The sequence below is a fragment of the Pygocentrus nattereri genome, chromosome 3 (assembly GCF_015220715.1).
Source record: "Pygocentrus nattereri isolate fPygNat1 chromosome 3, fPygNat1.pri, whole genome shotgun sequence".
Taxonomy (NCBI): Eukaryota; Metazoa; Chordata; class Actinopteri; order Characiformes; family Serrasalmidae; genus Pygocentrus; species Pygocentrus nattereri.
Genome location: NC_051213.1, coordinates 48,839,411 through 48,856,389, shown reverse-complemented (window position 1 = coordinate 48,856,389; position 16,979 = coordinate 48,839,411). Strand labels below are relative to the sequence as shown.

The 16,979-nt window shown below is 42.7% G+C and overlaps 1 protein-coding gene across 1 annotated transcript; it reads left to right on the top strand.

Moving 5' to 3' along the window:
* The first annotated feature begins 593 nt into the window (after positions 1 to 593).
* Positions 594 to 9,204, top strand: cdc42ep5 (CDC42 effector protein (Rho GTPase binding) 5). The gene is made up of 2 exons (XM_017714554.2): positions 594 to 751; positions 7,924 to 9,204. The coding sequence occupies exon 2, from the start codon at positions 7,929 to 7,931 to the stop codon at positions 8,796 to 8,798; it is 870 nt and encodes a 289-aa protein (XP_017570043.2). The 5' UTR covers positions 594 to 751; positions 7,924 to 7,928; the 3' UTR covers positions 8,799 to 9,204.
* Positions 9,205 to 16,979: the final 7,775 nt, after the last annotated feature.

The following is a 16,979-nucleotide window of genomic DNA, read 5'->3' as shown; positions in this document are numbered from 1 at the left end:
AACCATCTTTTAAGAGTACAGAACTCTGTTCTGGAAAGAACCACTGCCTTTACCAATTAACCCTTGAAGAACCATTTTATACCAGTGTATAACTCATGATTCTACAGAGAACCCCTGCCTTTCACTGAAGAACCCTTGAAGAACCCTCTTTTAAGAGTGTATAACTCATGATTCCACAGTGAAACCCTGCCTTTCACTGAAGAACCCTTGGAGAACCATCTTTTAAGAGTGTATAACTCATGATTCCACAGAGAACCCCTGCCTTTCACTGAAGAACCCTTGAAGAACCCTCTTTTAAGAGTGTATAACTCATGATTCCACAGAGAACCCCTGCCTTTCACTGAAGAACCCTTGGAGAACCCTCTTTTAAGAGTGTATAACTCATGATTCCACAGAGAACCCCTGCCTTTCACTGAAGAACCCTTGAAGAACCCTCTTTTAAGAGTGTATAACTCATGATTCCACAGAGAACCCCTGCCTTTCACTGAAGAACCCTTGGAGAACCCTCTGCGCCAGCTGGAGCTGAATCACTCGCCTCTTCCCCGCGTTCAGTAGAAACGCGCTCCCCAATAAAAGTGGCGTCACTTCCTTGCCCATCCCTGAGGGAGAAAACAGAAATATCTCGAGAAGAGCGCCGCCAACAAACTACGGGGCCAGGAATAAACAGCCCGAAGGAGGATAGGAGAACAGTCCGGTCACAGGGGGGCTGCGTTCGAGGACGAACAGGTCTAAAAAGTACACGATTATCCAAGTAAGTGAGTTTTTTCCACCCCCTTCTCTCCAATCCCTAAAGTCCACTCACTTTTCCAGCTGCCCCCTCCCCTCTTCCCTCCGATTCCCACCGCTTTTCCAGACCGGGCGCGCTTAACAACTCGTTCCAACCCTTAAAACCTCGTTTTTGGTTAAAATGTTGGCTTCTAAAACTTGTGTGGAGCTGAAGTTGACTTCTTATTTGGAATTTTGCCGTTCCACCTTAAATGCGGCAGCAGCTGCATTCTGGCGCCTAGCGCCAGAATGCAGCTGCTGCCGCATTTAAGGTGGAACGGCAAAATTCCAAATAAGAAGTCAACTTCAGCCTCGTTGAACTTGCGCGTTATAAAATGCATAGATACGTTGCTTATGAAGCGTTATAACGCCCGTCCCAGCTGGACTGGAGTTCACGCAAAGTCCTTTAAAAGTGATTCTGGGTGACTTTTCTCCCAGCTGTGCTGGTTCAGGTAGCGAAAATGGCGATTTTAGCCATGATCCTGGCTATTCCCACCACGAGTCCCCCCGCTGTGTTTCACTAAGGTGGGCTGCTTTTAAGGAGGACACAGTGTTATAAGCTGGGACATTGTTTTATATGGTAATATGGCTGTACATTATGGGACAGTGGACAGTGCTATATAGATGTAGGCATTGTCCCATATATATATATATATATATATATATATATATATATATATATATATATATATATATTCATTCATGGTTCTAAACAGAGTCACTGCCTTTACTAAAGAACCCTTGAAGAACCATCTTCTTTAAGACTAAACAGAATCACTTACTTTAGTATCCGTTGTTGTAGATAGAACCATTGCCTTTTCTAAAGACACCTTAAAGAATGTAGAAATCATGGTTCTAAATAGAACCCCTTTTTTTTACTAAAGAACACTTGAAGAACCATCTTCTTTAAGACTGTAGAACTCATGGGTTTATGAGAACCATCTTTTAAGAATGTAGAACTCAGCTCTAAATAGACCCATTTTTTGGCTAAAGAATCCTTGAAGAACCATCTTTTAAGAATGTAGAACTCTTGGTTCTAAATAGAATCACTTGCCTTACTAGAGACCCCTTAATGAACCATCTTTTGTAACACTGTAGAACTCATAGCTCTAAATAGAACCTTTTTTTACTAAAGAACCCTTGAAGGAGCATCTTTTTATGGGTGTTGAACTCATGGTTCTAAACCGAATCAGTTACTCTAGAATCCATTGTTGTAGATAGAACCATTGCTATTTCTAAAGACACCTTAAAGACTGTAGAGCTCATGGGTTTATGAGAACCATTTTGGCTAAAGAACCCTTGAAGAACCATCTTTTAACAATGTAGAACTCATGGTTCTGAATAGAATCACTTACTTTACTAGAAACCCATTAAAGAACCATCTTTTTTAAGACTGTAGAACTCATAGCTCTAAATAGAACCATTTTTACTAAAAAGTGTGTAGAATTCATTGTTCTAGATAGAACCCTTGCCTTTTCTAAAGGAACCTTAAAGAACCCCTGAAGAACAACTTTTAAGCGTGTATAACTCATGGTTCTACAGAGAACCACTGCCTTTACTAAAGAACCATCTCTTAAGAACATAGATCTCATGGTTCTGAATAGACATTGAATTGTCTAAACGATGTTTATCCCGATGGCTTTGACATCAGTGTTAAGGACTGTAATGGTTTGACTGGAGTTCTGTGGCTCTTTTGATGGTTTCCTAATGGGATCTAAAGGGGTCCTACAGGAATCCAGTGGTCTCTGATGTTAACCATTAAGCCTGCTCTCATTAGAAAACCAACATTATGCCTTAAATGATGTTTTTTTTTTCAGCTGGGACATAAACAGCAGGTAACTGTTATTGTTTGATTTTTAATGAAGTTGAATTTAAACGTGTTGGGTGGAGCTCCATCAGTCCAGAGGCTGCAGGACCACTGCCCACTTATATGAGCACTGGGGCTTAATGGTCATCCTGATTCATAAATCCATCGTTTAATTTAATTTCCCATTAAAACACACCTCATACTGTAATGGTCCCATTTACATATCTAAAAATCTATATTTAAAAAATCCCCTAAATCGAAGTAAACGTGGCATTTGGCTCGGTTTACTGAGCTGGACTATGCTTACCTGTGCTGTAGGGCTGAACGATTCGGGGAAAATATCGTGATTTTTCAGGCAAACACTGTGACTGCGATTTAAGTCGAGACGATTCTCTATGCATACGTTGAGGTCCAGGCCTGATTATTTGGCCAAGAATATAAATTTTTTGTTGGCTTGAGCTTTGAATGCTGAGCACGGTGGGGCCAGACTGCCAGTTAATGGTTGTGATGTCACAGAAACTGGGTGTTTGGTTGCTTCTGATTGGTCCAACTCGTCTACAGACAGTTCCAGGCTCTGTGTTACTGGGTTAAACTTCCCCGCTTAAATCCTAAGGCCATGCTGTTGATTAATACAGCGTATGAAGACAATCTGTAAGCCTCACTGTGTTAAGCCACTAGTCGGCCGGAGTTCTCAGGATCGGCTCTTTCCTGTCATTTGCATTCTGCTTTTCCTACCAGTTGCCTCGTTTGACTTGAGCTGCTTGTTGCTTTCTGCCCATTTCACTTGCTACTCAAACAGAAATCTGATGGCCATCAATGCTGTGTGCATATATGTAAGTCTAGAATATTGGGCATACACTATATTTCCAAAAGTATTCAGTATTCAGGTGTTCCAGTCACTTCCATGGCCACAGGTGTATAAAGCCGAGCCCCTAGGCCTGCAGACTGCTTCTACAGACATTAGTGAAAGAATGGGTCGCTCTCAGGAGCTCAGAGAATTCCAGCGTGGTACCGTGATCGGACGCCACCTGTGCAGCAAGTCCAGTCGAGAAATTTCCTCACTACTAAATATTCCACAGTCCACTGTCAGTGGGATTATAACAAAGTGGAAGCGATTGGGAACGACAGCAGCTCAGCCACGAAGTGGTCGGCCACGTAAAATGACAGAGCGGTCAGCGGATGCTGAGGGGCATAGTGCACAGAGGTCACCAACTCTCTGTAGAGTCAATCACTACAGACCTCCAAACTTCATGTGGCCTTCAGATCAGCTCAAGAACAGCGTAGAGAGCTTCATGGAATGGGTTTCCATGGCCGAGCAGCTGCATTCTCTGCAGTGACCAATCACGTGTCTCCGTCTGGAAATCCAATGGGCGAGTCTGGGTTTGGCTGTTGCTAGGAGACGGTACTTGTCTGACTGCATTGTGCCGAGTGTAAAGTTTGGTGGAGGGGGGATCATGGTGCGGGGTTGTGTTTCAGGAGTTGGGCTCGGCCCCTTAGTTCCAGTGAAAGGAGCTCTTAAAGCTTCAGCACCAAGAGATTTTGGACAATTTCATGCTCCCAACTTTGTGGGAACGGTTTGGGGACGGCCCCTTCCTGCTCCAACATGACTGCCCACCAGCGCACAAAGCAGGTCCATAAAGACACGGATGAGCCAGTTTGGTGTGGAAGAACTTGACTGGCCTGCACAGAGTCCTGACCTCAACCCCATAGAACACCTTTGGGCTAAATTAGATCGGGGGCTGTGAGCCAGACCTTCTCGTCCAACATCAGTGTCTGACCTCACAAATGCGCTTCTGGAAGAACGGTCAGAAATTCCCATAAACACTCCTAACCCTTGTGGAAAGCCTTCCCAGAAGAGCTGAAGCTGTTATAGCTGCAAAGGGTGGGCCGACACCATATTAAACCCTATGGGTTAAGAATGGGATGTCACTCAATTCATATGCGTGTGACGACAGATGCACATGTTACATGGCTGAATACAATGGAATCCAGTTATAGTTGTTACGATGTCATCTGTTTGCTTTTTAATGCTTTTTCAATGCGTCAGGGAACGTATGTCGTACATGTGAGAGCCATATATTGATCAGATTTCCACACGACTGGGCTAAAGATGCAGTGAATCCAGTGTTATATTTTGTATGTAAAGTCAAAAGTCATGCAACTTTACATAAGAACCCTTGAAGAACCATCTTTTTAAAGAGTGTTGAGCTCATGGTTCTAAATAGAACCATTGTCTATTCTAAAAAAAAAAAAAAAACTTGAAGAACCACCTTTTGTTAAGAGCGTAGACCATTGCCTTCACCAAATAACCCTCGAAGAGCCATTTTTAAGAGTTTAGAACTCATTATTCTAGATAGAACCATTAGCTTTTAATATAGAACCCTTGAAGAACCTTTAGCTTTTACTTTAGCTATCTTTTTTTAAGGGTGTAGACGTCCTTGTTCTAGATATCATCAAACTTCACTCATGTTTGTTTGTTGGTCGCTGCTGAGCTTGGCTGGCTTGGCTAGTCCCGTCAGACGGTCGATGAAAACAGAGCCCAGCTGGCAGTTAATTGGCGGCTGTTGGCGCTCCTGCGACTGCGTCTGACCGCCCAGTCGCGTCGTTTCTCAGAACGACGTCCTGACGGTTTCGTAATGTCCGTTTAAGACGTGTGTCTTGCTCAAGCCCTGAGGCAGGAATCTAGAAGTATGTGCTTGCGTTACGTGTCTCAGCTGCAAGTCTGAGCACGGCTCTGGCATCGCGCCCCAGTCAGCGTTTCTCACCCTCAGACTTCGGCTTTACTCCTCTGCCTCCTCCACGTTACCTCAGCCTCGCCTGGGTGTCAGGGGCATAAAGCTGTCACCTCATGTTGGTTCAGTTTGCTCTAAGAACAAAACCTCATATCTCCAAAATTTAAACTTTACAGGAGAGGGAAAAGCCTACTTTACTCTGAATGGAAGTCAATGGAACCAGAATGTTTTCCAAGTCATTTTGGATGCATCATGAAATTTACACGTGATGTAAAGGGTAACAGGTACGTCCAAATTGTGCCAAAAGCTGGAAAACGACAAAAATGGAGAGATTTTTTTTCCCTGACAGCAGCAAAATGAAATCTCACATTTCACCAAAGATTATTAAAAAATAAACTGAATACTAGGGCTGTCAAACGATGAAAAAATGTAATCGCGATTAATCTCAGAATTTCATGTAATCGCGATTAATCGCATTTTTTAAATCTGTGTAAATGTTAAAGAAAATAAGGATTTTTAAGTGAAATGTTAGAATTAAAACAGTGAACACATCTTATGCTAAATGTACTGTAATGTTAAAAACTGCTGGGACGAGAGAAAAACTAAGGTTTTATTCACTCACGTTACTAGGCAGTAATCCTGAACCTACAGAACGGGATTTGTAAGAGATTCGGGAGCTGCAGTCTCAAATATCAGACATGTAGTCCCACACTACTGTGCCTCAGTTCAGAAATGTGGAACAAAAGAAAATAAAAACTACATAAAACTTCAATTGTGCTGAAGCTGTATTCAGTCACAGCCTATAGGGCTTCACAGTCCAGCGCAAACAACAGTGAATCACACAAACTTGGACTTGATTAAAGACACGTAGTGTCACACCACAGCGCTCCAGCACTGTAAACAGCATGCAGCCTAATAATCCGTTAATAATCCGACTAATAGCTGAATCGGAACAGAATACGTCCATGTAAACACCTGACTCGGAATAGTCTAATCCGATTGAGGCCATTCAGAATACAATTTCTGTGTGATTTAACGAGGTGGGTAATCCTGTAAATAATCCGTTAAATAGAAGAATAATATCCGTGTAAACTCCTGTATCCGATTACATTCCCTATCGGAAAGTTTAAGTCCGTTCTGCATGAGCGTCGCGTCACAGTGAGAGTTTATACCGTTCAACACGGCGGAGCAGAAACTGGTCTGCAGAGGAGACGAAGTTCAAGCTCTGGTCTTTAAAAGACGGCGGTGGGACGGACGTCCAGCTTATGCGTCTCAGAGCACGACGTCTTCCTCTCGGCCTTCTTTAATAAGGACGTGTGAAGGACGTTTTCCTGAGTCTGACGTCATTTTAAAGCAGTTAAAAACACAAGCACTGCTCACTGCTGCTCATCTCACTCTGACTGGACCTCACATGATGCTTGCTGTCATGGTAACGTCTGCACTAAGCGCTGCTCCACGCATGCGCGTCATTTTGCATCGGATTACTTGTAGTCAGCATGTAAACAATGTTAACCTCGACATGACTAGAGCAGCTGTTCACGCCGCCGTGGAATACATTTTCCTTATATTTTCTTTATTTTATCCTTTTTGACGTATCGTCCACTCGGTGTTTGTGTGGTCATGTCATAATTCCTTCTTCATTCTTACATGAACATTTCCCAACCTCTGTTTATCCCACAGGTTTTTATTACTGTCCCTTTAGTACTGGTATATGTAAATGAGCTCCATTCTGATTGGGTGTGCCTCGTTAAGAAAGCATTCCAGACTGAAACGCTCCTTATAACTTCTGTGTGAGTGGGCGGAGCTAAACTGATAAAGGCTGAATAGACAGACATACATAAATAGATTGTTTGTTTGTTTGTTTTCCATGACATCATTGTGATATTTATTACTGTTTGAAACGATGAAAGTAATCCATAGAGATTAATCGCAGCACAATAATGATTTAAAATATTCTTTTTTTATTATTATTATTATTATTATTATTATTATTATGGTACCATTTTCACAGGTCACAGTTTTCAAGTTAGAACGGTCTAGCAACACCTTAGCAACCACCTGGGATACCACAACAATAGCCTAGCAATACCTTAGCATCCTCTGTTGATAGCATAGCAATTGTTTAGCAACCACCTGGGATATTAAAGCAATGGCCAAACAACATCTTGGTGTCCACCTGGGATACCACCGCAAGTGGGATACCATAGCAACCATCTAGGAACACACTGGCATACTGGTAGCAATGGCTTAGCAACAGTGCATTTTCTTTTTTATTTATATATATATATATATATATATATATATATATATATATATATATATATATGTATGTGTGTGTACACACACACACAAAAGCTTTATAACAATATTTATAACAACTATATAACAAAAGCTTCATCAGAATGTATTTATTGATCGCTTTCAATAATGCAGTGATATTTAATAATTGAGCAAGTTCTCATGAACGTGAAGCTGTCATCCGTACAGCTGGGCTTCAGCCTGCTCTACTGCGGATGGTCCAACTAGGAAAGTTTGTTAATAATTTACCGTTTTAATGTGCTATTAGCGCGCGAACGTTGACAGCCCTATTAACTCACTTTCTCTGATTCCCTCCCTCAGTCCCAATGCCTCTCCACAAGTCGGGCCGGGCCCACCGCCTGGATCCCACCATGATCTCCGCCCCCCTGGGGGACTTCCGCCACACCATGCACATCGGCAGAGGTGGAGACGCCTTCGGAGACACGTCCTTCCTGTCCAACTGCGGCCCCTCCAAGACAGAGTCTGTGAAGTCCAAATCAGACTCTTTAGACTCGGTCCCGTCGCCCACAGCAACCACCATCGACCCACCAGAGATGAGGCTGAGCCATGACGGTGATGACGTTGTGACTTCGGATGAGGCTCATCCACAGCTCCGTCATTCCGAATCAGTCTCATCCTTCGACCTGGACCTGGACCTGGGTCCATCCATTTTGGGAGACGTTCTTGGAGTGATGGACGGACTTGGGCTGGGCAGCGACTGGACGACGGGCAAGCAAGGCGAGGAAGTTTTTGGCTCCAGCGCGGATGGAGGAATGTCGCCGATTGGCATGGCGGATGAGCTAAACGAAGTGAACGGGGTCAAGTCCAAAGGCCTGAGGCCCAAAGTGCGGTTCAGCGACAAAAAAGAGGAAATCATCGGCCGGCAGTTTGGAATCGGTGGAGGATCCGAGGCGGAAGTTGAGAAGGAAAGAGAAATGAGCCCAGTTGGAGTTGCGGTTCAGATGAGGGTTGAAGAAACCACCAACAAAGAAATGGCTTACAGAGCTGTGGCAGAATCGACCAATCACAGAGGAGATCACAGCCCAAGCCCCTCCTCCTCAATGAGCTCGGAATACGAAGGGGTCTCCCCGTTGGACAGAAGGAGGGAAGAGGAATCGGTTTCAGAGGAAGAGTGCGCGGCTGGAGAGCAGGGCTATACGTTCGAGGACGAGTCCGACGATGAGATCGGCCTTTAGGAGAATTGGATTGCAATTTGCGGGGACCAAGCACCGAAAAGTATGCGCGGAAGAATGCTTTTCTAATCAACATTCCATAAAAGGGAGAAATAACCAAAGCTAAAACGTTCTGTCCAAGATGAAAAACTGGATTTTGATCATCCGTAGGTTATTAACGAGTTTACAAATATAAAGAGCCTCACAATTATGTTTCAATGCTGCGAGCTCCAGTGGATTAGAAATGGTGTATGTAGGCTTGTGAACCAGTTTCTTACTAAGCTTAATGCTTCATCGTATCATGGGGAAATGACACAGAATTTTATATTAGTACTTCTTTTAATCTTACTTTTAATATTTAATGTTGTAAAACAGCCTTGATAAGCAATTATTATACTTTTTTCAGGTTCATATGTATCGTATATAAAAAAAAAAAAAAATATATATATATATATATATATATGTATGTATGTATGTATGTATATATATATATATATATATATATATATATATATATATATATATATATATATATATATATATGTGTGTGTAGTTAAACTGGGAAACGTTGAACTCGTTATTTGGGAATTACTAAGGCTAAGTGGAAATGTAGCCATGACTTACATTGTAGTCTTGTGAATAAATTCACTGTTCAATAAATCATCTCAGTACCAAAGTGGGTGGTTGAGACAAACAGCAGTGTGCCATAAATACAGTAAAATGACTGGTAAAAAATGTTTTAATTACCTTTTTTAAAGAAATATCGTTTTTTGCTTCTGAATAATAAGTGTACCTCCTGAACAAAATTATGAGCGGCTCTATCGTTAACCCTAGAAGTCACAGATACCTTGTAGTGGCATTATGTAATTTTAGATTAATTATTTCTCACTCGTAGCTCATTGAAAAAAAATTGAGAAATTCTTAGATTCTGTACCACGGGTCTCAAACTCAAATTACATCGGGGCGCTAGGGAGGTGTTCAAACCAGTTTTCTGTTCTTTATCTTCTTCTCATTATTATTATTATTGTTATTATCATTATTATTATTATTAGTATGCACTTTTTTGAGAGCACAGCTTTAGCCTAGCAACACCTTAGCAAACTCCTGGGATACCACAGCAATAGCCTAGCAACACCTTAGCAAACACCTGGGAAACCACAGCAATAGCCTAGCAACACCTTAGCAAACACCTGGGATACCACAGCAATAGCCTAGCAACACCTTAGCAAACACCTGGGATACCACAGCAATAGCCTAGCAACACCTTAACAAATGCCTGGGATACCACAGCAATAGTCTAGCAACACCTTAAAAAATGTCTGGGATACCACAGCAGTAGCCTAGAAACACCTTAACAACCTTTGCTGATGCCATAGCTACTGCTTAGCAACCACCTGGAATATCATAGCAATGCCTAAACTATACCCTAATGTCTACCTGGGATGCTACACCAATGTCCTAGCAACAACTTAACTACCATGTGGAATACCATAGCAACCATCTCGCAACGCCTTAGCAACAGGTTGGGATACCATAGCAACGGCTTAGCAACACCTAAGTTTGCAGTAACTTAGCACCCACCTGGGATAAGACCGAATCAGCCTAACAACATCTTAGCAACCACATGGGATACTATAGCAACAGCTTTATCAAGCCAACGTAAAATTTATTCATGATCTTTTCCGTAAGAATAAAATTCTGAATCCACCGCTGAGGCGTAAACGAATCTACGAGGGCGGATTTAGCTCAGGCTGAATTCGTGTAGCGGCTGTTGGTTTCAGCTGAATTACAGTGTTTATGCTACGTCAGGTTTTCGTTTGAATGGTTCCCGTTGGATGCAGCGCTTTCTTTTAGCGTTTAACACTGAAGCAAATAAATAATCCCACCAGGTATAAATAATTAGCCACAGAACAGTAAAAAAAGGAGGATGAACTGCGAATACATGCCGTCGTTTGAGACGCCTGTTCTAACCCGTGATACCAGAGGAGGAGACGTTTCATTGTGGTTTGAATCTGATTGAAAGCGACTGCTTTGTTTGGCCGAAGGAAACACCCTCCCTCACATTCTTGCCATGATTTTTATTTTCACATCTACACAAAATTTGTCTGTTAACTGTAAATGTAGCTCGTTATTTTACACTATAAGTAATGGCAAATTAAATATGTGATTGCATCATTTCAAAAGCAGAGCAGAGTGAAAGTGATGGCTCTCGACCTCTGAGGGCTGGCGTCCCGGGACCTGCAAAACTTTGCACACCCCTGGTCAAATTTACATTTACGGCATTTGGCAGACGCTCTTATGCAGAGCGACTTACAGTTTGATTATTTTTACACAGGTAGGCGAAGGTGGTGTTAGGAGTCTTGCCCAAGGACCCTATTGGTATAGTGTAGGGTGCTTGCCTGGTGAGGGACTGAACCCCAGTCTACAGCGTAGAAGGCAGAGGTGTTAACCACTACGCTATACAACCACCGAATTCCGTTTTCTAAGTGAAAGTAAGTTGAAAGTGTTAATCTACAGAGTGAAAACACTTCCTTAACGCACAGTTTTCAAGGCACGAATGCGGTTTATTCGCTGAATTTAACAAAGAACATAAACTGCGGCCTGTGCAAAAGTTATGGCACATTTTGTGTTTTTTCCCCCAACGTGTTTCCAGATGAACAGAAACTACTAAAATAAACCGAAGAATGTCATATACAGCCCTGTAGAATATGTTTTGACTTATTTTCACTCCGTCGACAGACTGTATGGAGACTGTATATACTGTGTGTGTATACACTCACCGGCCACTTTATTAGGTGGCTAGCTTGCTAGCTTGTGTTTAGCAGGTTAGGCTAAGTCTAAGTCAGCTAGTTCCAGCTTCAAGTCAGCCTACATTATGCACATACCAAGCCAAATAGCTGGCTTTGGTATCTCAGAAGATCAACCTCTTTAGCTGTTTAAGTTAGCTACACTGCAGCTCTGAGGTGAGCTAGCTGTTTAAGCTAACTGATGCATGTTTTTTCGCCTCTTACTTTACAGAATCACCAAATCACCACCTATCTAATTCCAGCTTAACCCCTGGGCAAGGCATTCTAACATTTCACGAGAAACAAGCTTTCAAAACAACACCTATTTAAAATCGGAGACACTGCATGGGATACAGTCAGGCGCTGAGGCAACCTATTAGCTTTTTTCGGTCAAGACATCTAAGCAGGCTAATGCTAACTCTGAATTTCCACAGCCTAACTACACTCCCCGGCCACTTGATTAGGTACACTAGTTAAAGGTTGGACCCCCTTTTGCATTCAGAACTGCCTTAATTCTTCGTGTCAGACTTTCAACAAGGTGTTGGAAACGTTCCTCAGAGATTCTGGTTGGTTATTTGAGTTCCTGTTGTCTTCCTATCATCTGGAACCAGTCTGCCCATTCTCCTCTGACCTCTCACATCAACAAGGCATTTTCGTCCACACAACTGACCGCTCACTGGATATTTCCTCTTTTTCGGACCGTTCTCTGTAAACTCTAGAGATGGTTGAGCGTGAAAATCCCAGCAGATCAGCAGTTTCTGAAATACTCAGACCAGCCCGTCTGGCACCAACAACCACGCCACGTTCAAAGCCCCTTAAATCCCCTTTCTTCCCCGTTCTGATGCTCGGTCTGCACTTCAGCAAGTCGTCATGCCTAAATGCAGTGAGTTGCAGCCGTGTGATTGGCTGATTAGCTATTAGTGTTAACAAGCAACTGAACAGTGTATCTGTCTCGGTGGTTTGAGTTTAGATTGGCCGACATTGAAGATGACAGTATTAGCGAGTACATTATGTCGTCATTTAAAAACGGATGTGTTAGTGTTGCGTATTCACTAAGGAATTAAAAAAGTCACAGGAGCCGATTGGCTGAGCTGGTGCTGGCGTTGACCGGGGCAGTGAGTCCTGTGGAATTTGGGCGTTCCGGTGTTAGTGACGAAAACAATGGGTGGAAAAAACGGGGTGGATGCCATGCGCATGGATGCTTTTTTTTTGTCTTGTTTTGTTTTGTTTTATCTTTTCCTCTTTCGAGCTCTGACTGACGGGGCTTCATAGAGCTCAGAGCTCTTACTGCCAGCGAAAGTATTTGTAATCTGATCTGCTGTTATTGGAGTTCAAGGTACACTGAGTGCAGATATGAGCTGGTAAATGCTTTCACATTGGCCTGTGTTGCGTCCGCCCCCCCCACCCCCGAAGTCTGAAGGCCTACGTTAATCAGGCGGCTGTAGTGGAAATATCGAGTGGGTGATATGATAAACGTGTTACATCACTTGATATTTTCACAATACATGATCTGCATCTTGATGTGTGGTTTCTCTGAGGGATGTGAGCAAAATGGGCTAAATTACTATCAGTAAAGCTGCTATTTTCACTGTTGTCGGAAAAAAACCTTGTATGTCCATTTTTGACATTTTTCAGCTTTTGACAGAATTTGAAAACACCTGTGGCCCTTTACAACGTGTGTAAATTTCATGATGAATAGACCAAAAGAAACGGCCCAAAATGACTTGGAAAGACGTCTGGTTCCATTGACTTCCATTAAAAGTAAAGTAGGTTTTTTCCTTCTCCTGTAAAGTCACCGTTTTGGAGATACAAGGTTTTCTTCCGACAGCAGTGAGATATTTGGAAATAAACTCGAGGAAAAAGCGAACAACTGATAAAAATACTTGGCTAAAATATGACGTCATAATGGGCTGCCGTCCAATCAGCTTCTTGTTGCTATGCAGTTTATACAGTTAATCTACACTGGTGGTGGTTGTTGTTGTTGTTGTTGTTGTTGTTTACAGGCTCTATAATTGGTCTAAACCTGCCTTTTTATGATCCACGCAGTTGGTCAGCGTACTAGGAACACTGAACACACCCGTCGACGAGTTTTGTGACGGAACATGATCATTTATTGGGATTGTCATATTTCCATCCCGTCCTGGGCAAAAATCAGTGACCATTTTAAAATTACACATTTATTGTGTCCACTCTTTCCTTCATTCCAGCTTCCGTTCTTCTCAGGAGACTCCCTTTCAGCTCCTCACAGAACCTGCAGACACACCTCCAAAGCTCAGTCTGAGAAGCTGGTTGATGATTTTCTGAAGTAATCAAACCCATTCAGTGGTGGGGTCTGGACTGTGGGGTGGTCAGTCCATCATTCAGCCCATTTTCTCATTGCGGTTCTTCTTGATCAGCTACACGTCCTTTCAGACCCACAGCGCTGAGTGGTCTTCTCACAGTGGAAGGATGGACAGAAACACCTGTGGATGTTTTCAGATCTGAAGCAGCTTGATGTTCTCCTCTCTCTCAGAGATCAAAGCTTTCAGTGCTGTTTATCTGATGGGGGTAGCTCTTCCAGGTGGTTGTTAGGAGCCACATTTTCTCTGTAGACTTTAATCACGTTATTGCAAACAGTTTTGCAAACTCTTCTCTCCATCTCCTAAAAAGTGATGAACTTGTACATAACGGCTGTCTTTGACTGGAAATGAAATTTCTGACATTGTTATATATTATATACTATATTATAAAATAATCAACACATTTATAGACATTTTCACTGGTTTTCGCTAAAAAATGTCCATGTTGGAAATAATGTAAGAAATGCTGTTCAAAGGAAGTAAAATTGCCACTGCAGGGACATCGTTTCATGCAATAAGCTGCTCTCGTATGTGTTAAAGTGTCTAGAAATGGGTTGAAAAGTCTGATTCCTTATAAAGAGAAACATTAGATATGCCGCATATATTTATAGATACCTGTACTTTTAAAATCCGAGTCACTTTAAAGGAAACGATGAATTAGATTTTAATTTTAATGGCTAGCCAGTAGATAAATGAAGCTTTACGGCCGCAGTCATGCTTCAGTCGAGTAACGTTACGGCTCATTTTGATGCCGAGTGCCGACGGCGCCCCCTTGTGGGGAGCCTTCAGTGAATGAGTGAGTACAATCCAGGTCCATGAGGTGCTTCACGTCTAAAAAGGCTCAACTTTCGAAACATTCCAGTCCCAGAAATCAGCCGAGAAATGTTGTTAAACGAGTAACTCTGTTATTTAGCTGCTGGTATCGTTCCGGTCTGTGGGCTAAATGTGACACTTTTAAAAAAAAATTTATTTTTACACTTTATTTTCTTTCATTTTTAAGTAAAATCTTAATCCGTGAGTCACGCTGTTGATGAAACACCTTCCAAATTGCTCAAAGACTATTTTCATTTGATCATTTTATAAGGATGACAACAGGTTAGAAATAATAAACCGTTGAACAGCCGAATAAAAGCAGATTTTTATGGAAATTTAAAAAAGTGAAAACTTCTTAACTGCTGACAATCAGGGCTGGATCACTCAGAAGTACCTCAGCACAACTACGATTCTTAAAAGGGAACTCCACCAGCTTTTTAAGATGTAAAAAAATAAATCAAATAAAATAAAAAAGTTTTTCAGAGTGGTTCAGAACCGTTCCCAGTGGTGGTGATAGGAACCAGACGTCCACCTCTAAAAGCTCCTCACAGAAAGTTCCTACATGACATGGTTTTAGGATTTTTGGCCTAAAATTGATTTTTTTTAATACGTTCATGGTGGGGGGGGGGGGTGTTGGGGTTGTGAGGCAGTCCTTTTTTTTAAATTTAGACTAACGCACTATATTTCTGACGCCTGGTTCCTGTCGCCACCACTGTAAAGAAATCCAGGTCGGTACGTTTCTCTGCAATCAACCGTTTCACACCAAACCACTCTGGATGACCGTGTACAGCTCAGCCACTGGATTATGCTGAAATTTTGAGCAGCTGGTGGAGTTCCCCTTTGAATGGTAGAGCGAGCATCGCACTGAACACTTTCTCCACCAGTTTAGATGATCTCAGCGCTGGCACGGTTTGGCCCAGGTTTTCTGTCTTTGAGGAAGTTGGGATATAAAAGTGAAATAAGGTGAACTTGGTGGAACCGGTTCTAGCTGTAATATCATGACTCATAACTGCACGGAGGAGGGCAGAAAAGCGCCCTTCATATCTGTAATGCCATTGTTGTTGACGTTATCTTCCTGATCTCCATATCTGCAAGATAATAAAGGTGTCTGTACTTTCTACTGCTGAGGTACCTTTACATTGATGTCGTCTTCTTTTCATGTGGTTTAATCGGTTTGATTCACCCAAAAAATAAACAAAAGAGCAGTGGGAATAAAAATGAAGGAGAAAATCAGGCAGAACATCATGACCACCTCCCTGTTTCTACGCTCATTGTCCACTGTATCAGCTCCACTGACCGTTCAGTTCCCCTCTGTAGTTCTACAGTTACAGCCTGTAGTCCATCTGTTTCTCTGATACTCTGTTACCCTGTTCTTCAGTGGTCAGGACCCCCATGGACCCTCACAGAGCAGGTACTGTTTGGGTGGTGGGTCATTCTCAGCACTGCAGTAACACTGATGTGGTGGTGTGTTAGTGTGTTGCGCTGGTCTGGGTGGATCAGACACAGCAGTGCTGCTGGAGTTTAAACACCTCAGTGTCGCTGCTGGACTGAGAATAGTCCACCAACCAAAAATGTGGGCAGCGTCCTGTGGGCAGCATCCTGTGACCACTGATGAAGGACTAGAGGATGACCAACACAAACTGTGCAGCAGCAGATGAGCTGTCGTCTCTGACTTTACATCTACAAGGTGGACCGACGAGGTAGGAGCGTCCAATAGAGTGGACAGTGAGTGGACACAGTGTTTAAAAACTCCAGCAGCACTGCTGTGTCTGATCCACTCGCACCAGCACAACACACACTAACACACCACCACCACGTCAGCGTTACTGAAGAACAGGGTAACAAATGGGGTTTAGACCTTAGATTGAGTGGGTGGGGCTAAATTGCTGTAGCTGAATGGGTGTGGCTAAACTGCTGTAGGCTGAATGGGCGGGGCTACACTGCTGTAGGCTGAGTGGGCGTGGCTGCGCTTCTGTAGGCTGAATGGGTGTTTATATGTAAATATGTTCAGGGTTGTGACATCACAGTCACGATTCATTCAGAACAGACTCTTTATAGCTTGTTTTTCATGTACGGACTGTAGAGTAAACGCCACATTCAGCGTTTACGCATGACATCAAACTAAAAAAGCGCCCCTTCACTTTTCACAAGAGCATGAATAACAGAACGGCGCCTGTCAGAAGGGAGGTGTTAAACCCGTTCCAAGAGTTCTCAAACGCAGCAGAACCAAATCTATAATTTGATGACCCAGAATCAAAATCATATGT

Excerpts from the sequence above, each read along its gene's own strand:
- cdc42ep5 (XM_017714554.2), top strand. The coding sequence starts at position 7,929 with ATGCCTCTCCACAAGTCGGGCCGGGCCCACCGCCTGGATCCCACCATG.